The sequence below is a fragment of the Pogoniulus pusillus genome, chromosome 8, assembly GCF_015220805.1.
Source record: "Pogoniulus pusillus isolate bPogPus1 chromosome 8, bPogPus1.pri, whole genome shotgun sequence".
NCBI lineage: Eukaryota > Metazoa > Chordata > Aves > Piciformes > Lybiidae > Pogoniulus > Pogoniulus pusillus.
In genome coordinates this window covers 355,002-376,523 of record NC_087271.1, presented here as the reverse complement: position 1 = coordinate 376,523, position 21,522 = coordinate 355,002, and the positions used below count along the sequence as shown (strand labels likewise).

Genomic DNA, 21,522 nt, shown 5'->3' with positions numbered 1-21,522 from the left:
GGCTGCAGTAATTGAGCTGTTTGTCAGGGTTTTTAAGTAGGCTCTTTAAGCAGTCTTGGCATTTGACTTTGCAAACCAGCTTGCCCTGCTCAGTGTTGGTTAAACGTCTGCCTGCCTGACATCTTCATTTCCAGAGGCTGCAATTTGGGCTTGATCTCAGCCCAAGACCCTTAAATTATTGAAACTGCAGGAGGAAAGCATTTTCTCTTCTCTCTTTAGGCACATCTGCAGCTGAGCTTGTGTCAGCCTGTAAATGGAATCATCCTGACACAAATGAGGCAATCTCCTCAAGGGTGTGCAGTTCATTGCTGGCAGAAGCAGCAAGGGCACGTTTAGGGGGGTTGGGGGATGGTTTTTAATTTGTTGAGACTTGAATTAACAGTAGCCTCCTATCACACTGGATGTCTTCATCTGTGTTCCTCCTTCAGCTTCTCTGATCTTGGGCAAAGATTTGTTTCCTGCCGTTTCTGCCCCAGAAGGGCTTGCTTGTGTTTGCTATCTCGTTCTCATCAACTTGTTTTTTTCCTGAACTATGTTTGATGTGGGGTAACTGCTCTAAAAGTCCAGCTGCCTGCTTGACTACAGCTGAGCTTGATAGTCTTGCTGTAGGAAATAGGTGGTGATGGCTGTCAGGTCTTAGGGTTGTTAGCCTCCCAGAGTGAGTTGGCTCCGTGGTTTAAATGTTCCCGTCATGGATTGTTCCCTTGGGGCATGCACAGCTGGCCTGCTTGACCTGGCTCCTGGCAAACTCACAATCACCAGATTAGCTTCTTGAAGGCTCAAAATAGTAGCCATTCTGCTGAGGAACTAAAACTTCTTCTTTAAGAAGAAACAGCTCCAGAAGTTAAGATGGGCAGGGAGTAACCCTGAGTTTGTATTGTATTGTGTTGTTCTGTACTGTAGCAGCTGCCCAGGCCTGCAGACTGTTTGCTGCCTGTTCCCACCCCACCTTAGAACAGGAGAAGCTTCTGCTCTGGCCAAACTGCTGTTGATCCATGCTAAAGGAGGAGCCTCCTGTGTTTGATTCTGAGTAGTGCAAGAACCACTGCGTGCAGAGCTGGCAGAAGCTGTTGTCAAGAGGTGTCTGTTAACTCACTGTAGTGGGAATGAGTTGGGGGTGTGGGGATGGAGGGGGAAGCAGCTCTTGTTCCTCTATGTCGGGCACTATTTGATGCTTTGAATCAGTTTGGGGCAGCTGTCTTGTAGGCCACAGAGCTGCCAGCTCCTCCTGTGCAGGCCTGGTAAGTTTTGGTAGTGCCTGGGGAGGAATTGTGATCTGTGAGGTGGCAATGGTTTGGAGGCACTTGAGTCTTTGCTTCAATGTTTACACCTAAGGCTGAGCTCTCCTATGTACTCCAGACCCTGGATGAAGGAGAGGAAGACTGGAGGGGAGGGAGTGCTCCCCACTGGCCAGTGCAGACTGGGTTAGGGAGCAGTTACACAAAATGAACGCTCACAAGTCCATGCGCCCTGATGGGAGGCACCCAAGGGTGCTGAGAGAACTGCCTGAAGTTGTCACTCTGCCACTCTACATCATCTTTGCCAACTCGTGGCACACGGGAGAGGTGCCTGAGGGCTGGAGCAGAGCCAATGGCACTGCAGTCTTCAGAAAGATCAAGAAAGAGGTTCCAGGGAACTACAGACCAGTCAGCCTCACCTCCATCCCTGGAAAGATGATGGAGCAGCTCCTTCTGGAGGGCATCTCGAGGCACTTGGAAGAGAAGAAGGTTATCAGGAGCAGTCAGCATGGATTTACCAAGGACTAACCTGATAGCATTCTGTGATGCCATAACTGAATGGGTATCCAGTAGGAGGTTGGTGAGACTCTGGCAGAGGCTGCCCAGGGAGGCTGTGGCTGCCTCCTCCTTGAGGGTGTTGAAGGCCAGGTTGGGTGAGGCCTCAAGCAGCTGAGTCTAGCTAAGAGGTGTCTTTGCCTGTGGTGGGGAGGTTGAAGTAGATGATCTCTAAGACTCCTTCCAGCCTGAGCCATTGTGGGATTCTATGTGTCCTGTGGAGCCTCCTGCAAACAAGAAGCATGTAAGCTTCTCAAACTTTCATGCCAAAGCTTTTTCTGCTCCCTACCCCCATGGTAAAGCTGCCTGCTCATGATTGCAGAACTCCACTGTGTTTACTGTGCCAAGACCTGCAGCAGGTTCAGAAGGCTGTGAGCTGTTGGTAAGTTCATGTCAGCTGCAGGCTGAGCTGCTAAAGCCCACTGCAGGGCTGGGAACTCAAGAATGTGAGTAAAAGAGAACCCTGAAGGGGTTGCTCTGCACATGCTCATTGCCTGAGCAGGGAAGCTCTTCCAGAGGGTTGTATCCTGCACAGCTCTGCTGAGATCTGGTTCTGTAGGCTGCTATGAGGTCAGTGGTCAGCTCTGTCTTGAAAGATGTGAGGAGAAAGGAGACTTGCAGGAGGATGATCAAACTGTTCCCTCCAGCTTCCATCACAAAGGAGGGTAAATAAATGCAGTTGGTGTCAGCCAGGGGTGAGTATTCATCTTCTGAACTGGCATCACAGTTCTTGGCATCCAAAATCTCTGTATCTTTATGATTTGATCAACAGCCTGTTAGGAAACCAGGATGGAGCTGGGAGGAATGAGAGGCAAACCAGGGGCACCACTTTCAGCCAGAGCTGGAGCACAGGCTTGGTGCTGCCTCCCCTGCCCCCTCCTGCTTGCCTGCCCGGGCAGCAGCACACCCTTTGCTCTCCTCCCTCTGTTGGGGTTTGTATCCTGGTAACGTTGCTCATGTTGAGGAGCAGAAAGCTCCCTGCAGTGCTTTGAGTTGCTGTAAGGGCTGCAGCTCTGAGAAGCATGAACAAAACTCACCCCCAGGTACAGTCCTCTTGGGAAAGATCTTAGGTGCAGCTGTTTCCTAAAGTCCACCTGTTCTTGATAGTGCTGTTTGCCTGACCTCTTGATCACTGCTTTATCACTGCTTGCTGTGACATTTCCAGCGCTGGCTACTTAACCTGGTTTGATCCAGAAGGGAAGTGTTGATACAAAGCACTGGGCTTGCACTGGAGCTTGTTTTGCAAGTGGGTAACTAAGATTTAAGAGGTGATCTGTTGGGTGCCTTTGTGAGCTCAATCTGGGCCACACCTCCACTTGGGGCAATTTTTGTCCATGTGTGAAAATAAAGGCATGGGCTCTGCATTGGTGGGTAAGGTGGGATGGGAGCTGCAGAGGCATCCCTTGCGTGGTGGTTACCGTGTGCTGCTGCTGCTGCAAGCCATCTCTTGTTCCTTTCCTTCCAGAGAAATGGTGCTGTGGCTGCTTGTGACTCAACCAAGTCCTCATCTGAAGAGAGAGGTAACAAGGAAACAGAGCTTAACACTTTTATGATGCAAACATACATCAGTGGAAACTGTTCCATGTACTGTAAAATATAGACAGTATTTATGGCCTCTTGAGACTGATTTCTCTCTTTTCACCCTTTTTCTGTGCAATGAAACTTTCAGACTATAAAACTAATGAAGTGAAGCTGTTCTTTGCTGGCCTGAAGTTGGCAGTCTTGTAGTATAGTAGCCTGAGAGGAAATCCTTGCCTGTTACAGAAGAGCTCCTCCTGAGCTTGCTGCAGGCTTTCTGTGTGTTTTAGCAGCCAAACTTCAGTAGGCTTTGTCCATACTAAGAGGGAGAAGGTGAGGTCAGCCAGAATCAGCAGCAAACCTGTAGATCAGGTTGCAGCAACATTTCATCACTGCCATTGTTTTATGCTCTTGCCTGCCTGCAGCTCTGGTGCCTTCTGGTCAGAGGTGCTGCCCTGCAGACACAGACACGCTGCAATTCACCACTTTGCTTTTGAACTGAAATGTTCTGCTTTTCATTCCTGCTCAGGTATGTCCAAGGGGGTGGTTACTGCAGCCAGGATCCCTTTGCCACTGAGCAAAGGCTGTGACTTCACTTGTGTTCGTACAGCACAACCACCAAGTAAATAGAGGAGGCACTGCCAAGACTAGTTCTACCTTTTCCATCAAAGCTCTTTTAAGTTCAGAAACACCAAAATCCAGTGTTGCAGGGTTGTCTTTAGTGACTGGTTTTGTGTTTCTCACACAATCACAGTAACTTTTGGTCTGGAGATAGGAAAGAATGCAAGAACATAGCCTCTTGGCTTAGAGACAGAGCAGTGGTGCTGCAGAGCTTGAGGGCAGCTGATGGGTGTTGCTCTTGTGCTGCTGCTGTGGCGCAGAGGCTCTGGTCTTGGCCCTTAACTTCTGGCTTTGGTTGGATTTATGTACCTAACCTTCTGAAAGCTGCAGTCCCTGGAAGCCTTTGGTATCCTGGAGACGTCTCTGGGGAGGGCAAAGCTGCTCTTTGGCCAGTTCTTACCATTTTAAGAAGGTAATTTCAGCCCTGTTTGGTGGGAGAGTTAAAGTCTTGGCCAGGCTGAAAGCCTGAAGTGCTGTAAAATGCAATTCTGTCTCTTGGAGTTTTCCTGTGGGTTCTGGGAGGACACCTCTGCCAGGCTTGCACTGGCCTCCTCCCCCGTCTGATAAGGGCAGTGCTGTCCAACAGGGTGCGCAGGGGTTTGGCCTTCTCCTGTCGTGGTTGTTAAAGAGCCCACGGGAGGAGACTTTCAAGTGAACCAGAGAGAAATGCAGAATTATGTTTGAAAGGAAAGATACAGGAAAAAATCTACAGAGCATGTACAAGATATGTACTGACCCCCTTGAATTTCCCCCAACCCAAACCTAATCTGCTGTCCCTGGTGCTGCAGGTCAGGCTGAGGTGTGACATCTGTGCCCTTGCATGCCAGTGCTCTGCAGCTGCAGCACGGGCTCTGCTGTGCTGCAAGAAGTGAAGTTTCTTGTGAGGAGCTGTTTAACGTTGGGGTTTGGCTACTAAGACTTGGCTGTCAAGCCCTGAGCCCCAGCAGGCCCTTGCCAGCACGCAGAGCACCTGAAGCAGGGGCAGTGGGTGTGAAACAGGACACGGGAGGGTACCACTGGAACTTAAGGAGAAGCAGTTTTACTTGCAGGGTGCTGGAGCAGGCTGCCCAGAGAGGCTGTGGAGTCTCCTTCTCTGGAGACTTTCAGAATCCACTTGGACATGATCCTGTGCAGCCTGCTCTAGCAGAGGGGTGGGACTCAATGATCTCCAAGAGTCACAGCCCCTGCCAGTCCTTGATTCTGTGATCACCCTCATGGCTTCATGCCATTCCCCTCCAACACTCCCCGGGCCCCAGGCAGCCCTGCCAGACCCGTCCCCAGCCTCTCACCTCCCACTCTTGCCTCCCAACAGACCTCTCTCAGCCACGCAGTGCTTGGGTGGGCTGCACATGGAAGTGTGTCTGCATCTCTGCCGCCATGCTGCTTGTCCTCACTGCTGCTGTGGCCTTGGCGGTGGCGCTGGGACTCCTGCTGCGGGTGCCAGGTTGGTATCTCGAGAGTCGTTTCTTGGTAAGGGAGGCAGCAAAGGATGGGTTATGAGACAAGTCTTCATGCTGTCCATTGCCATGGGTGCTTCCCAATGCGGACTGGGAGGAGGGAAGTGGCCTAGCAGGGCTGTGCCAGCCTCCTGCCAGCTGTTGCTTGGTTTCACTGTCCTGCTCCGTGGGGCTGCGGCACATCTGGATGACACGGACATGTTTCAGATCTGCCAGGAACCTACCAGAGATTAATCCTGGTTATTTGCAGAGCAAAGGAATTCCAGAAGCCTCCCTTTCTTCCCCTTCATCTGTCCCTCATGCCATGAGAATGCTGGGAAATGGAGTCTTTGTTGCTCTCCCTTCAGCGAACCACTTCTGTACAGCCTCCAACAACCAGACGGGCTTCCTGTGCAATGACAGAGCGACCTGCATCCCAGCCAGCCAGGTCTGTGACGGCATCAGCAGCTGCAGATATGGAGAGGATGAGCAGCAGGAACTCTGTGGTGAGTGGGTTTGTTGTGACTCCTCCACCCGCTGCAGGGCAGAGCAGCCTGTGTCCCTCTGATCCTGCTCCACACTCACGGCCAGCTGTGCAAGCAGATAAACCTGGCAGATGCTGAGAGAAGGCACTGCCCAAAAGGAGCAGCAGTGCCAGGGATCAAAGACTCTAAGCTCCTCTGATCAGCCCAGACCTTGTTTAAGCCATGATGCACTGTTCCTCTGCTGAGTATTTATATGCGATCTGCTCTGGCTGGGGGCTGGACCAAATGAGCTTTTGAGGTCACTTCCAGCCACTAACTTTCTGTGATTCTATGGGTAAGCAGATGGCTACGTGGCTAAGGTATCATCCACTTACCCTGCAAACAACCTCATTAAAGCAGAAGCCCAAGGCACTCAGCCCTATTTCCAGCCCAGCCATGAGCATCCCTTTCCCTCTCCAACTGCGGCTTCCCCGTTTCTGGTATCATTCCTGCCCTGGCACTGAAGGACCCCCCATGACAGCAGCCTTTGGCTACCACTCCTGTTTCAGCCTGGTGTTGCTGAGCTCATCCTGTGTGCCTGTCCTTGCAGGGGACCTGCCCCACAGCCTCCCAGCATACCTGGTTTTCCACTGCAGCAACCCCAGGTCCTGGGTCTATGCTGATCAGAGGTGTAATGGGATGAACGACTGCGGGGACTGCTCTGATGAGATGGGCAGCTGTAAGTATCTCTTCTGGCTCTTGTTGGGCAAAAGGCCTTTGCTGCTGATGGACTGAAACAGGTTGTACAGGCATGGTGCTCACTGCTGGAAACACTTGGGGGCTGAGGTCCTCCACTAAACCACACAGTAGCTGGGATGGGACTTCAGAACTGTGTGGACTCCGTCCCATCATCTGACAAGGGCTCTGGTGGTAACCAAGAGGGGAAATGTTCCATGCTTTGCTCCCAGCCCCAAAAGTTGTACCCTCTCTGTGGCTTGCTGGGTGTGGAGCAGTTTCATTGTGGTGCACAGCTGTGGGCAGCAGCAGTCTTGTAAACTGGCTTTCAGCTGCTGGCCAGGAGGTGGGTCTGTCTCTGGGCTGGGGGACTAAGCGTGCCTCAGCAGCTTCAAGGCCGTCCAGATCCTTCTCTTGCTAAAATGAAGTTTGCTCCTCTACCACTCCCCTGGTTTTGAACCTCAGGCAAGACCTGCCAATCAGCACCTTCTCTAGAGTAGCCTCCTAATACAAATAAATGACATCTAGTTGTTCCTCCCAGCATGACCTGCAGTGAAGGTCACCCCAATGCCATGCTGTGTGATTGTCTCCCTCTGGTACCAAGCAGCTGCCCTCTTTGGTGGCGTCGCTGACAGCAGTGACTTTTCGTTAGCTGCTGGGGGGGTGGAAGAGTGGTTATCCAGGTAGGAGAGATGGAGTCAGTGCATCAGAGGCTTTTCTGTTCCCTGTGTTCCATCCCCAGTGGCTGCCTGCCCGCCGTGTGGGTCGCAGTGGTGGAACTGCAGCCCTGTGTTCTACGAGTACTGCTCCTGCGTCCCCAGGAGGCTGTGCCGGGACGGCATCCAGCACTGCCTCGGCTGGTCTGATGAGTATCTCTGCTGACCCTGAAGTCTTGGCACCCAGCAGCACTGGAGACAGCAGGGTGCTTCCTGCACTGCCAGCTTTAAGGCTTCGTGTCCACCTGCTTAGGAAGCTCCAGCTGCAGCAGATCCTCAGCAGCACCACTCAGACTCATGCAGTGACGCTGAGCAGGGGTGAGGTGCTCGTGGCTGCCCATGCTGCAGGCCAGCTGCTGGCTGTGGGACTCTTGCCGGGGTTCTGCTGTCATGCAAGGGTGAGTCTTTCCTACTTGGGCAGGGTACTGTCTTGGAGCTTGTCTTGATGGATTGTGTGCAGGCTGCTGGGTGCTGTTCACCAGCTGCACCAACACAGTCACTGTGTCCCACCGACTCTGGGCGAAGGGCTTCTTCGGTATGGACATGCTGGTGCCTTTGCAGGCAGTCAGGTGGAGGTCCATTGAGGACTGCACTAAAGAGTAGGAGCTGAGTGAGGTCACCCTTTGGGTTAGCACTTTCCCCTTGCACATCTTCACACTCCTGATCCTCACAGGCAGGAGCAGAAACTTGTGTCTGTGTTCAAAGCACATCTGCAGACAGTTTCAGCAGTGGCTTTGAAGGCTCCACATTGATGCTCCCAAGATGCTTCTGTGGGAATGCTGTGCTGAGATGACACCATGGGAAGCAGTTGCAGAGGCCATCTCCTCTGCTCTTCTCAAACCATGAAGGCCAGTGCAGGGAGCATAATGGCAAGGAAAAATGAAGTGGAGATGTTTCAGGGTTTGTGCAATATGACTGGTCCCTGTGACCATGCATCTGTCTCTGCAAGCCAGGGCAGGGAAGCAGCAAGTACGTAAGGTGCACTTCTCTCAGGGCTGTGCAGATCTGGAGCAGCAGCTGAGCAGGCTGAGAACAGCCATGGAGATGTGATGCGTTTGTACTGAAGTTGGCAAAGAAAGGAGGCAAAACCAGTTGCAGCCTTGGAGTAGAGAGCAGCAAAAATACAAGTGCTGCTCCTAAGGCAGTGTGGGATGACACAGGTCCAGTGTTGTGCAGGTTTTGTTCCTCTGCCACCCAAGCAAGATCAGGCAGCTAAACCTTCAAAGCGCTGCTCAGGATGCAGCTACAGATGTGCCCCTGAGACTCAGATGTGCTCTCTGCTCCTCTGAAAGTCTGCTCTGTGTCTAACACATCATCTCTGAGGAAGCCCCACATTTACAGTGAAGGCACTTACTTTTTTAGGCCCAAAGTAACCGTCAGGTGATCTTTCTTCCACCACCATCCCAAGCCACAGATCTTTAAAAAGAACCCTCTGGTCACTCATTTCCTCTCTGCCCTGTGTCTGCAGCTCTGCCTGCCACCATGACTTGTGCCAGTGGGGAATGTGTGCTCTAATTAGTCCCTGGGCTACAGTTGTGGATCTGAGAGACCTTTCAGAAGCAGCTTTGCGGTGTCGTGACTCATCCTTCATCTGCAATGAGATGGCAGATTCCGCGCAGTGGAGCTGCTGCTACGGGAAACTTTGAAAGCTGAATTTCATAGCCAGTCCTTCTGCAGGCCTGGCTGGGGTGGGCACTTGCTTTGTCTGTGCCTGTAAAGCATTACTGCAAAGCACTCAGTGCTGCAGCTGGGAAGACAGATTAAGAGCCTTGTAGGTAAACATTTCTCACTTGCCAGCTTCCAGCCTCAGTCAAAGCCTGAAGTGGGGATGCAGGTTTGTAACGCAGTCACAGAGAGATGACAGTTCAACAGCCTGGGCTGGGGCTGGTGAGTAAAGCCTGGCTTACTGTAGTTGCTGTTGTTCCTCTTGTTACCCTACAGTATGTCTGGGGCAACCAGCAAGGAAGTCTTGCAGCATTGCCTAGGAGTTGCTGAATGAAGGATGATTCAGAGGCAGTGCTGCTGGGTCAGCCTCACCTCCTGGGGAAGAAAAGCTTCTTTCTGGTTCCAGCTGTCTCCAGCCACGGCCTGTTCTCCTGTTCCACTTTGAAGTGGGAGGGCATGCAACAAGCTTCCTGTACTGGGGGAGGGGCAGGTGGACTACAACTGCTGCTCACTTCTACAGGGCAGTGGTCAAAAAAAGTTGGGAAAAAAGAGCAAGGAACATCTTACCCTTTGTGATGGGAACTGTGTATGGATAGCAGAACAACTGTAGTTGATAAGTATTGAAGTGAACAGCTGTTCAAAAATACAGAAGCCTGAGTGTGTCTGAGTCCTCCTAGGAGAGAATGTACACAGTGGTGTGTTGGAAAGAGTCTGCTGGCCAGCAAGCAACCAAAGAAAAGGAGTGATTATACCAGGGATGGCGAGTGTAATGAACAGGGAGCTCTAGAGCCCCTCTTCTGGAAAAGAAAGATGTGCTGTGTGAGTTTAGCATCAGGCCTGGCACCTGGGCATTCTTGTATGGCCACGATGTGTCTGTTTTCCATCTCATGGCAGCAGCTCCCAGCTGCTTTGCTGATGAGAAATGGAGTGCACGATTCTCCCCATGGGCAGGCAGGTCTCCACGGTGCAGGAGGGGCTAGTAAATAAATCTGAGGTGGCTCTCCAGGTTCTCCTCCCACTCTGCCCTGCCCTGGTGAGGCTGCATCTGTAATACTGTGTCCAGTTCTGGGCCGCTCAGTTCAAGGACCTCAGGGAACTGAGAGTCCAGTGCAGAGCCACAAAACTGCTGAAGGCAGTGGAACATCTCCCTGTGAGGACAGGCTGAGGGAGCTGAGGCCCTTTGGGTTGGAGCAGAGCAGGCTGAGGGGTGCCCTCAGTCGTGTTTATCAAGATGTGAAGGGCAGTGTCAGGAGGACAGAGCCAGGCTCTGCTCAGGGGTGTCCAGTGACAGGAGAAGGGGCAGTGGGTGCAAGCTGGAGCAGAGGAGGTGCCACAGGAACAGAAGGGAAAACCTTTTCCATGTGAGGGTACCAGAGCCCTGGAGCAGGCTGCCCAGACAGGCTGTGCAGTCTCCTTCTCTGGAGACATTCCAAACCCACTCAGACATGTTCCTGTGTTCCTTGTCCTGAGTGATGCTGCACTGGCAGGGGGGTTGGACTGATGATCTCTGGAGGTCCCTTCCAACCCCACAGTCTGTGGCCCTGTGATTGTGTTCATAAGGGAGAATATATTACAAGGAGAGTCTGATCTCTCCAGTAACTCAGTTTCATCTTTCATTTCCTGGGATGAAATAAGGGAGACTGGGGATTTCTGCTCCGGATTTCTGCAGTAACTGTTAGTGAGGGGTTACTGCCTCTCTGCCTCCCTCCCCTGGGGCCTGTGCTTACCCTCTTGGCTTCCTGCCTTTGTCAGAGCTCCGCTGCCTACAGGCTAAGGTTTAAGTTCTACCAGCACTACTGAAGTCCCAGGGCTCTCGACTAGCACTATGCAGCTTCCTTTCAGATGAGCTACAGCGATCAGTCTTCCACCCTTCAGGAGGCAAGAGAGGAGGGAGAGTGCCATCTCTTCCTGTGAATGATCCGTGCCAGAGGATGAGCCAAGGATGACCACAACAGCTTTATTTGAGAAAATCATTAGGCATGGAAAATACACAGCAGTATCCTCAGCCTTCTCCTTGGCTCTGCCCCTCCCCAGGCACAGCCTAACCCACAGGCACATCGCAGCCGTAGCTCTGCTCTCCTCCCTCTCAATGGCTGCCATCAGCCAGAAAACAACAAACAGGAGGTCTGCTTCTTCCTGACTCAGTAGGCATTTAACAGATCCCAGTCCTCTACTGTGAGGCACAGATGTTTCTGTTTGGAAGTCCTTTCCGCCTCTGGTTCAGCCAAAGCTCTTTTTTTATGGTTCCTTAATTCATGGCTGCCTGCAACCTCCTTTTTCAAAGGGACGTGGCAGTTCTGAACTTTCTCCTTATAAAACTGCAAGTTTCCAGAAGCTTTTGCATCTGCTTCCACCGGTCTGCATTTGACTGCTTCCTCTGTTCTGTGTGTCTTGCCATCTAAAGGGGGGGAGGGAAAGTGAGGTTAGGCTTTGGTAAAACCAGGATCATGCGGTGAAATACATCCTTGTGTTGTAAATTGTTTTGGCCAAGCCAGCCAGCCAGCCCTGCTGAACTGTGCATAGGGAAAGAGAACATTTCTACTTTGGACTGGGAGTTTGCAGGAGAAAACTCAGTAATGAGAGGGTAGCCTGCACACGCCTTCAGGCTGTGGTTTAGAGCTAGCCAACAGTTTGAACACCTGAAAGGCAGTTACACAGACGGCTTAAACTGCACACCTGAGGTGCTGCTGGCACTCTGCTACAGGGGATGTTTGCATACTTGTTTGAAGAGAATAAACGGTGTGGTGTCCCATGTGGCTACGTACAGAAGCGCAGGGCTGCTGTGCTGGACCTCCAGTTGTCCGGTGGCTTGGTGGCTTCCACAGCTGCCTGCTCCCACTGCAGAACAGTCTGGAACAAGAGGGGTTCAAGAGATTAAAATGACTCTTGTGGAATGGACAGAAGCAACGCTCTGTCCCGCCCCCTTTCTTCCCTGGTGATTCAGTAGTCCCTAAGGACAGTTTCTGGAGGAGAGCAAACCAGCCTCCAGCCCCCTACCTGCTCTGCCCATCCCTCTGTTCTGCAGGTGCTGTGATCAAACTCTTTCAGAGGCATCTGGGAGCGAACCAGGCCGATCCGCGTTCGGAGCCGCTGAGCGACGGCATCCGTGTCCTGGAGACAAGGCAAAGCAGGCCCTCAGGGGAACAGCTGCTTGTTACTGCCCTTGCCCACTAAACACAGACAGAAGCATTTTTACCTTCAGACCTGTCCCAGTGATGTCCAAACAATTCAGATTCTTGAAAGAAAGAAGGTATCCAATTCCCCCATCAGTGATTTTAGGGTTACCTGTAAGGTCAAGTGAAGTTAAATTGCAGGCTGAGGAGAAAGATGGTCAGAGGGCCAGGAAAATATTGGTTCCAAAAGTTACCACTGGAACAAGGCAGGGGTAGCCTTTTTCTGCAATATGCTTTATGTGTTGAAAGTGAGCCAAAGGGGACTTCTTCCAACCTTCAGCCTGAGACCACCATAGCCATTCAACCATGTCCCCAGGTGCCATGGACATGTCTAGGGATGGTCACTCCACCACTTCCCTGGGCAGCCTGTTCCAATGCCTGACCACTCTTCAAGAAAGATTTTTTTTTCCTTATCTCCAACCTAAACCTACCCTGGTGCAACTTGAGGCCATTTCCTCTCATTCTATCCCCAGATACTAAGGAGACCAACCTCCTTCGGCGGTTCAGACCAACCTCCCAATTCAGCCTGCTTTAGGTGATCCTGCTTTGGCAGGGGGGTTGGACTTGATGCTCTCTGGAGGCCCCTTCCAACCCTACCATTCTGTGATTCCTGTAATGATCAAAGTACAAGTTTTTACAGTACCAGTTCTCAGAATGTTATACATCTGAATGTAAGCAACAAGGCAGAGACTTCAGGTATGACCTGTGCCTCCTGGAAAGTTGCTGGTGAAATTTGAGGGTGAGTACTTGGCCCACAGGAATCACAGAACTGTCAGGGCTGGAACCAGATGATCTTTCAGGTCCCTTCCAACTGCCCCACCATGGGCAAGGACACCTCACACAGTATGCTCAGAGCCACATCCAGCCTGGCCTTAAACACCTCCAGGGATGAGGCTTCCACCCACCTCCCTGGGCAACCTGTTCCAGTCTCTCAACATCCTCATGCTGAAGAACTTGTTCCTAGCATCCAGTCTGAATCTCCCCACTTCTAGTTTTGCTCCATTCCCCTCAGTTCTGTCACCCTAAAATGTCCCTCTCCAGCTTTCCTGTAGCCCACTTCAGATACTGGAAGGCCACAAGAAGGTCTCCTTGGAGCCTTCTCTTCTCCAGACTGGATAATCCCACCTCTCTCAGCCTGTCCCCACATCAGTTGTATTCCTTCAGTATTTAGAAGGGTAAACTCTTTATCAGAAAGGTCACAGGTTGCCTCTGGTACTCAGCCATGAAGTACTCACAAGACAAGTCCAGTATCAGAAGGTTCTCCAGCCCCCTCTTGAGCACTCGGACCGGTGCGGTCATCCTGCGCAGGCCTGCGTCCGACAGCGAGGTGTCCTTCAGGAGAAGCCGCTTCACACTGGCAGCAGAGGTACAGACACACAGGTCAGGGTCACCATTTTAAACAGCTCTGCAGAATGGCCTAGAGCTGTTGGGAGGGCTGAGGGCTCCTCTATCAACGCTTCAGTCTGCTTTGTTCTAGTTAGTGAAAGGTAGCAGGGAAGAAGCCTACCTTAGAAAGACTAACAAATATTTGTGCTGCCTCTGCTAGTTCAACAGGAGCATTTCTGTGACCAGCCACTTGCAGAGCTCCAGTGACAAACCAGGCCTAGAGCCACAGGACTTTGCTGACAGGCAGCGAGGGCTTTTATACACTGAAGCTCTCTGAACCAAGGCTGTCAGCCTGAAATCCACTCAGAACTAAAAAGATGAAACTGCTTGGCAAAATGGGCGAGGACAAATTTGGTAAGAGACACAGTGAGGACTTTAAGTCAGCAGGGAGGTGGTGTAACACAGTGAGCAAAAGAGGGAAACTAAACCAAACCTTGATGCAGAATGTACCAACTCTACAGTAACGGAATACTCTAATTAGGCTGGAGCAGCTCTGCTGTGAGCACAGGCTGAGGGAGCTGGAGGTGTGCAGCCTGCAGAAGAGAAGGCTCCAGGGGATGTCAGAGTTGCCTGCCAACAGCTGAAGGGATCCTGCAGGAAGGCTGCAGAAGGACTTTTCCTCAGGGTGTCGAGAGACAGCACAAGAGGGAATGGTTTGGAGCTGAGGCAGAGCAGGGTTAGACTGCAGCTGAGGAAGAAGTTCTTCAGTAGCAGAGTGGTGAGACTCTGGCACAAGCTGCTCAGGGAGGTTGTGGCTGCCTCCTCCCTGGGGATGTTCAAGGCCAGGTTGGATGAAACCTTGAACAGCTGAGTGTAGCTGAAAGCTGTCCCTGCCCATGGTGGACAGGTTGGAGGAGATGATCTCTGAGGTCCCTCCTGACCTGAGCCATTCTGTGACTCTATGAATTGGCCCAACCCTGCCTACTGATTTCCAAAATACTGTACTTTAAATCTTCTGTATCAAACAGTTACAGAATTGCTTCATGAACATTTCCAGGAAAATAATAATTCAACCTTGCAGCACTCTGCATCTGGAACACTGGTTTGGTTAAAAATGTGGCTGAAAAAGGTCCCTCTGAAAGGAAATAAGAGTGTAAGGCTGTTCCAGATACTGAAGATGTAGTTTTCATGTGGGCAGTGGGGATGATAAGAAGTTGATTTAGAAATGTGAGGCAGTAAATGATCCTGCTCCTTTCCAGGGCCTTGCATGATCCAGTATGTGCTCTGGATCACCTGCTTTGTGTACAACACATTTCATACTTGGTTAACTCAGCAATGGGCTTTTAGCAACAACCAAGATCTCCAAGCTTACACACTGGTGCCTGTGAAACTTTAAAGGAAAGTCAGAGGCTGATTCTGTCAACGGCAGGGCGGAAAAAAGCAGCATTGTTTCTGGTCAGAAATGGGTACCTAGACAGAGCCTCTTTGGTGAGGTGTTCCAGCAGCTCATGTTCATCTCCAAGTTTACAGCAGGAGAGATCCAAACATGTCAGCTCCCGGAAAGACTTAATTTCCTGTAGCTTGTCAGAGACAACCAAGTACCTGCAAAGAGGGGAAAGGAGAACAGATTGAATGACACCAGTCAGGCACACAAGGCAGCACCTCTGTCCTCAGCTGTCACAGGCATGATGTAGCTGTTTCATCTGTGGAAGCTGAGAGGGACTGGCCAGCTCCCTTGTTACGTGCAGCTGCAAAGGTGAGGCTAACCGTCAAGACCTCAGCTTGCAGACACTGCAGTTAGGGACCTCTCTACGAGTGTTATTTCAGAAAGGTACAACACCATGCTGCAGTTTACTACACTCTTACTGCTCTCAGAAGATGCCTGGCATTTCTGACCAACGTGCCTGTACTTTGATTTTAAACTGGGAATCCATCCTTCTGTTTCAAGTGTACAAACAGAAGCTGGATTGATTATATTACTAGGAAAGACCAGGCACAAGGCTTTAGGAACATCATCCAGTTTGAAGCTTGGCAAGACTGCCTTTTCAGTTAAACACAACACAGACACTGAGGACATGGAAAACTGGTGCTGGACTAATCAGAATCTCCTTAAAGCACATTCAATATAAGGATGGGAGACACAGTAACCTAAGAGAAAGCCTACCTGAATTTCAAGCCTGTAACTTACCCTCAAGACTGTATCTTCTTCTGAGCCCCCCAAATGAAACGATAAACAGGCCCAGAGAGTTTGCAAGGGTTTATCTGTTACAGTCAGCCAACTACGCTGAAGTGCTTATGAACAGCAATTACAAAAGCATCCCCTGACATACCCTAGAAGGCACTGAACACACAGAAGAGCTGACTCTTATTGTTAAAAACTAGTTTTAAGTTTAATCCTTCACATAAAACCCGTTCAGTTAACAGAGGTGTAGTCTGTCACTTGTGTTACGGTTAGCATCTCAGTATGAAACCAGCAGCCACCCTTGTAGGAAAGGACAGGACAAATAGAAGAGTGAGAGAAGACTCACATCACTGCATTAAAATTAGGTCTTGTCACAAACTCAAGAGAGTGGAAACAATTCAAGGGAATCTTCAAGTGTGCTAGCAAAAAGCATGAGAGGTGATGGTGGCATTTGTTACCGAACTGACTCACCTATCCCGCAAGCACAGGGAGCACAGCACCAAACTGCCGTAGGCTTCGGTAAACTTCTGCAGAGCTCTCAGTCCTGTCACTGGTTCTGTGAACTTTTGTCTTGCTTCTGCCGCTGAAAAGAGCTTTTCAGCAATCTGCTCTGGGAACCCAATCAAGGAGTCAATGCGATCAACATTGTCAGAAATGTAACCCAGCGCCAGGCTGAAGAGAGACTTGGCCGAGTAGCGGAGGTTGCCCTCCCTTGTGTAGGTGAAGATGAAATGATCAGTCCTCTGCCTCCTCGCCCTGTCGTCCTCCCTGTTCATACACAGCTCCACGGAAAACCCTCTGGAAAACAGCCTGAAGGGCGTCGCTTTGGGAGCGACATTCTGTATGCTGCCTGCAGCCTGATTTACCAAATGCAGCTTCCCATTTTCACGGACATATATTGGCCCAGGATCCACATGGCTTTCTGAGTGGAGGCAGTCAGACATTCCCCTCGTCCCGTTCTGCAAAGGCAAACCACAGACAAGCAAACAACACCCCTGAGGAAAGCACCACTCCGGGAAGACCCCAAACCTGGCAGCTCTGCTCAGCGCCACCCGCAGCCCGAGGAAGGGGCAGGCTGCGTGGCACAGGGGCGTGTGCCGTGCGACACCGAACGCCAGCCGAGGGAGGACCGCACCCGGGGCGGGCCGGCTGAAGGGCCTGAGCCCCGGCGGGGCCCCGCCGCTCCGTGCCGCGTGCCCAGGGGAGGCCCGGGGCAGGATCCGGGGCCGGCACAGGCACGGGAAGCAGGAGACCTGGGGCTGCTGCCTGGGAAGTGCCCCCGCTGCTTGGCCTGGCCCTGCTGCTGGCACGGGGAACGAGCAGAGGGCGAATGGCCGATGGAGCCTCCCGGAGAGCCTCGCTCCCCGGCAGCATGGACAGGCTCCCGGCGCCCCTTCCCCTGCCTAGACCGGCCGGTGCCAGGGGAGCAGGAGTCTTGCGGTGGGGCAGGAGGGCGCAGACCCTGCCATGGCAGCACGATTTAGGGAGGAATGGGGTCGTGAGGGGCTCAGGGCTCCGGGGGATCGGGCTCTACCTGAGGGAGAGTGGCAGCGGTGAGAGATCGGCACCATCCGACAGGAGAGGGACCGGGGAAACCAGCTTCAGTTCTCCGGGGGCAGGAGAGGGGCTCAGGCTCTGCCCGGGAAGTGAGCGCGGCACGACCGAGCGCAGCCCCGAGGGCGCACGGGGAGGGGTCCCCGCCCCGGAGAGCAGGCCTGGGGCATAAAGCGAGCGCCCGCTGCTCGTGCCCCGCTAGGACCACCGGCCCGGTCCCCACCTACCTGCCCCGCCAGGGGCCGCCCCGGCGCGCCGGGCCGCGCCTCGCCGCTCCGGCCGCCCACCCCGCAGCGCCCGCGGGCGGCAGGCACCGGGCAGCGGCGGGTGGGCGCGGGGCACGCCGGGAACGGGGCGCCCAGGAGTGGCAGTGTGTGCCGGGGTCCGCTTGTGGCCTCCCGCGCTGGGGGCCGAGGCGTGGGGCCCTTGGCAGGCTACGGCAGCGGCCGGGAAGGAGGCAGCGGGGCTGCGAGGGGCTCCGGCCGCCCCGCGCTCAGGCTGAGGTTCCCCAGGACGCCGCACGGCATAGTGCGGTTCCCGCGGGCGGGCGGAGCCATTGGCCGTGCCGCCGTTGCCTGGTAGCGGCGGGCTCGGCCTTCCCCTCCTCGTCTCTCCGTTGGCGGCCGCCGCGCTGCGATGAGGGCCACTGACTGGTGCCTCAGCTCCTCGGGGGCTGCCCTCGTCCTAGCCACCTCCAGCGACGGGCAGCACCCTGCCGAGAACGTGGTGGACGGGTGAGAGAGGCGCCGAGGGGCCGGGAGCGGGGCGCGGGTGCCGGCGGGAGCGGCACCTCCGGGGCCACCGCTGTCGCTGGAGATCGCAGTCGCCTGCCGCCGCTGGGGCCAGGCCTTCGCCGCCCCACTCGCGTTGGCACATAGTTAACTCTCTGTTCGTTTGTTTCCCGGCCACCCACCGTGGGCGGATCTTGCCGTGGTCCTGCCTGGGGCTGGGCGCTGAGCATTTGTATCTGCAGGGCGTCACCAGTGTCAGGGGCTTGCTTAAAACACCCCCAGAACCAAAGGCCCAGGCGGCGTTTTCTGGCTCGGTTTGGCGCTGATAAGTGTCTTTTAAGATGGTTGTAGCTGGAAGGCCGCAGGTGAGTGATTTGTCCTGTTCTTTCCACAGAAGTTCAGGCACGTTTTGGACAACGACAGGCATGTACCCCCAGGAGTTCATTGTCGGCTTTCCTGAGTGTGTCACCATCAGCAAAGTGGCAATCCAGTGTTACCTGGGTAAGGCTTCGTGTACTGTGGCCTAGAGCATGTACCGTGCTGACGGGAAGCTGTAGCCGGCTGGCACAGGGGGCCAGTGGCCTCTTGGCCTGTGTCGGGCATAGTGTGGACTGAGGATGCAGTCCTGCCCCCGTTCTGGCACTGGTGAGGCCTCACCTCGAGCGCTGTGTGCAGCTCTGGGCCCCTCGCTGCAAGAGAGATGCTGAGGTGCTGGAGCAGAGCCAGAGGAGAGCGACAAGGCTGGTGGGAGAGTCTTAGGAGGAGAGGCTGAGGGAGCTGGGGGTGCTCAGCCTGGAGAAGAGGAGGCTTAGAGGGGACCTTATCACTCTGTACAGCTACCTGAAGGGAAGCTGTAGTCAGGTGGGGGTCAGGCTCTGCTCCCAGGCAAGCAGTGACAGGACAGGAGGGCATGTCCTGAAGCTGCAGCAGGGAAGGTTTAGGTTGGATATCAGGAAGCACTTCCTCATGGAAAGGTGATTAGGCACAGGAAGGGGCTGCTCAGGAAGGTGGTGGAGTCGCCATCCCTGGAGGTGTTTAAGAAAAGGTTGGGTATGGCAGTTGGTGGCCTGGTTTAGCTGCTGTGGTGGTGTTGGGATCTCGGAGGGCTTTTCCAGCCTCGGTGACTCTGTGACTCTGTATGCCTGTGCCTATCTGTAAATTCCCACACTAGTGTCACATTCTGGAGGCAGTTTCTTGTCACAGACACACAAAGCTGAATTCATCACAAGCTGCATGTGTCTGTCTTCCAGCATCCAAAGGTTTTCATAGATCAATCAGAAAAAGATGGGAAATCTACCCCCCACCTGCACTTTCTTCTTACACCACCTTGCACTGAGCTTGTAACTCACTGTTCTGTTGCACAGCAGTGGCTGCTCTAGTTGAATGGGCAGGATTGCAGTATTCAGACTTTTAATTATTTATTGATTTTCCTATTTTTGTAGGACAGAACAGAACTAGCTCAGTCTTACTTTGTGTTTCCTATTACATAATGTAAAGGAAATGAGGAATTCTAAGGCAGAAGGGATTGTTACTAAGTGAGAGCATGGAGACAAGAGCCTGACTGTGGAAGCTTGTCATTGTTAGTCCAACCGGGAGCATGAGGGTGGTGGGTGTGTGACAGTCCTGCCCTAGGAGTTACAGAAAGAATGGGCTAGTTAATGCTTTTAAAGGGCTTTGTAGATGAAAAGTGATGGAATAACTATGATCAATAAAGATATAATGCAAATGTATCAATAAATAACAGAACTCTACTCTTTAATTGTGCTATTTTAAATGTCCATATTTTAGTGCGGACCTTACGGATCGAAAGAAGCGTGTCTAGAGACCCAGTAGATTTTGAGCAGTGCATTGAAAAAGGTAAGACTCTGCATCCAGAGCAGCAGAAAGTTTGTGAGAATAATAGTGGATCTTTTTCAGGGAGGCATTTTAACCTCATGTCTGTCTGTTGGGTGATCAAGTGTGGCTTGAAGAGTCTTTTATTAGACATTAACGTAATGGCCACATTTAAATCAAGTGCTGGTCCACTTTGAAGATAGAAAATGCTATGTAAGAGCTGAAAGCACTATTTGTGCCCTTGCTTTTACCTTCCACAAATTAAAACCAGGCTGACATAATATAATGAAGTGCCATTTCTGCATGGATTGGTTGGTTGGGGATTTGTTTGTTTGTTTTTAGTGCCTCTTGGGTGACAATTCAGGAAGCAATCTGACGAGTGGGGTTTGCATACACTGAGATCCTGCAAAAAAGTACTTATTCTCTTAAACCACTTTGCAAAACTAAAACCCGTGGCTGCATGCAGTCATAAGTTCATGGCTGCTAAACTCTCCCACTCTGAGGTCCAGTGAAAACTTTTCATGGCATTGCACATGGTTCTTCATGGTTTGCTTTACAATGTATTTTCTAGATTTGCAACACACAGAAGGACAGCTTCAAATGGAAGAATTTCCAGTGAGTATTTACAGTGCACATCAGTAGTGGTTCATGAAATGGGGTGTCTGGGCTAACTGGAGAGGAGCCATGAGAAATTGAAACCTGTCATTTTTTAACCTTAGAGCCAAGTTGATGTTAGGTACAGGGATTTGTAGATCACAGTGTGAAATTGCCCAGTGGCTGATGATACGAAGTTCCACCTGCCTGCTGCTCCTAGCTGCATGAAAGACTGATAAGGCTGCAGTATTTGGGAGGGAAGGGATTTGTTTAAATCTCCTGTCATCTAAAGGATCTCTGAAGCTGGCTAGGTGTATCACAAGAGCTTGATTGGTGTCTGATTTGAGCAGGCAAATAAATACCTAGACCCATCTGTTTAGCAAACCTCTGCAAATGTTGTTTGGTAGCTGTGTTGCTGTGGAGGATGCAGTAACTGGTGGTTGTGTTGCTAGAGAGGATGCAGTAACTGTTCTTTTCCTTCTGCAGCTTCCTGATTTCCAAGCCACTTACTTGCGTTTCATCATCAAATCTGGCTTTGATCATTTTGTGTCAGTGCACCGGGTGATGGCAGAGGGCATGGCAAGAGACACTTAAACCCACCTTCAGCTTGGATGGTTTTTGGTTTGTTTGTTTTCTAATGTAAGGAAGTTACAGAGAATATTTATTATGAAGAGCTTATATTAAAGTGATTTTGGAAGGTGTGGATGTGCTATGTATTCCCCACTGGTTTAATGTGTGGAACAGAAGCACAGAGTGAATTGCAGAGTGCACTGGGATGGAACAGACTCTGAAAGGTCATCTTGTTCAACCTCTTCAGTGAGTAGGGACATCTGGATGGATGGGCCCAGAGAGTTGTGATGAAGGGAGTTAAATCCATCTGGTTGTCAGTCACAAGTGGTGTCCCTAGGGCTTAGTGTTTGGGCCAGTTTTGTTTAATCTCTTTATTAATGATTTGGATGAGGGGATGGAGGGCACCAGCAGCACGTTTGCAGATGACACTGAATTGAGCAGCAGTGCTGAGCTGCTCAAGGGCAGGAAGGCTCTGCAGAGAGATCTGGACAGGTTCAGTCAATGGGATGAGGTTTAACAAGGCCAAGTGCCAGGTCCTGTGCTTTGGCCACAACCCCAAGCAATGCTGCAGGCTTGGGGCAGAGTGGCTGGAAAGCAGCCTGGTGGAAAAG

At 52.0% G+C, this 21,522-nt stretch overlaps 3 protein-coding genes across 5 annotated transcripts; 2 read left to right on the top strand and 1 right to left on the bottom strand.

Annotated features, from left to right (window-relative positions):
- The first annotated feature begins 1,109 nt into the window (after window positions 1-1,109).
- On the top strand, window positions 1,110-10,551 carry LDLRAD1 (low density lipoprotein receptor class A domain containing 1). The gene is made up of 6 exons (XM_064148241.1): window positions 1,110-2,836; window positions 3,259-3,384; window positions 5,151-5,376; window positions 5,737-5,874; window positions 6,443-6,571; window positions 7,310-10,551. Exons 1-6 carry the CDS (start codon window positions 2,816-2,818, stop codon window positions 7,447-7,449), a joined length of 780 nt encoding a protein of 259 aa, XP_064004311.1. The 5' UTR covers window positions 1,110-2,815; the 3' UTR covers window positions 7,450-10,551.
- Window positions 10,552-10,885: 334 nt separating this feature from the next.
- On the bottom strand, window positions 10,886-17,499 carry LRRC42 (leucine rich repeat containing 42). 2 transcript variants are annotated; one of them, XM_064146886.1, is made up of 9 exons: window positions 17,411-17,488; window positions 17,164-17,264; window positions 16,101-16,588; window positions 14,918-15,049; window positions 13,357-13,475; window positions 12,145-12,233; window positions 11,946-12,059; window positions 11,714-11,798; window positions 10,886-11,346 (listed from the first exon to the last, which is right to left on the bottom strand). In XM_064146886.1, the coding sequence occupies exons 3-9, from the start codon at window positions 16,571-16,573 to the stop codon at window positions 11,090-11,092; spliced, it is 1,269 nt and encodes a 422-aa protein (XP_064002956.1). In that variant the 5' UTR covers window positions 16,574-16,588; window positions 17,164-17,264; window positions 17,411-17,488; the 3' UTR covers window positions 10,886-11,089. The 2 variants fall into 2 exon arrangements, with proteins under 2 accessions (XP_064002956.1, XP_064002957.1); XM_064146887.1 differs by lacking the exon at window positions 17,164-17,264 and having other exon boundaries at window positions 17,411-17,499.
- A 5-nt stretch (window positions 17,500-17,504) lies between these two features.
- Window positions 17,505-21,042, top strand: IFT25 (intraflagellar transport 25). Of its 2 annotated transcripts, none has more exons than XM_064146889.1 (5): window positions 17,505-17,917; window positions 18,312-18,415; window positions 19,703-19,771; window positions 20,319-20,362; window positions 20,828-21,042. In XM_064146889.1, exons 1-5 carry the CDS (start codon window positions 17,820-17,822, stop codon window positions 20,933-20,935), a joined length of 423 nt encoding a protein of 140 aa, XP_064002959.1. In that variant the 5' UTR covers window positions 17,505-17,819; the 3' UTR covers window positions 20,936-21,042. The 2 variants fall into 2 exon arrangements, with proteins under 2 accessions (XP_064002959.1, XP_064002958.1); XM_064146888.1 differs by having other exon boundaries at window positions 17,506-17,917; window positions 18,309-18,415.
- Window positions 21,043-21,522: the final 480 nt, after the last annotated feature.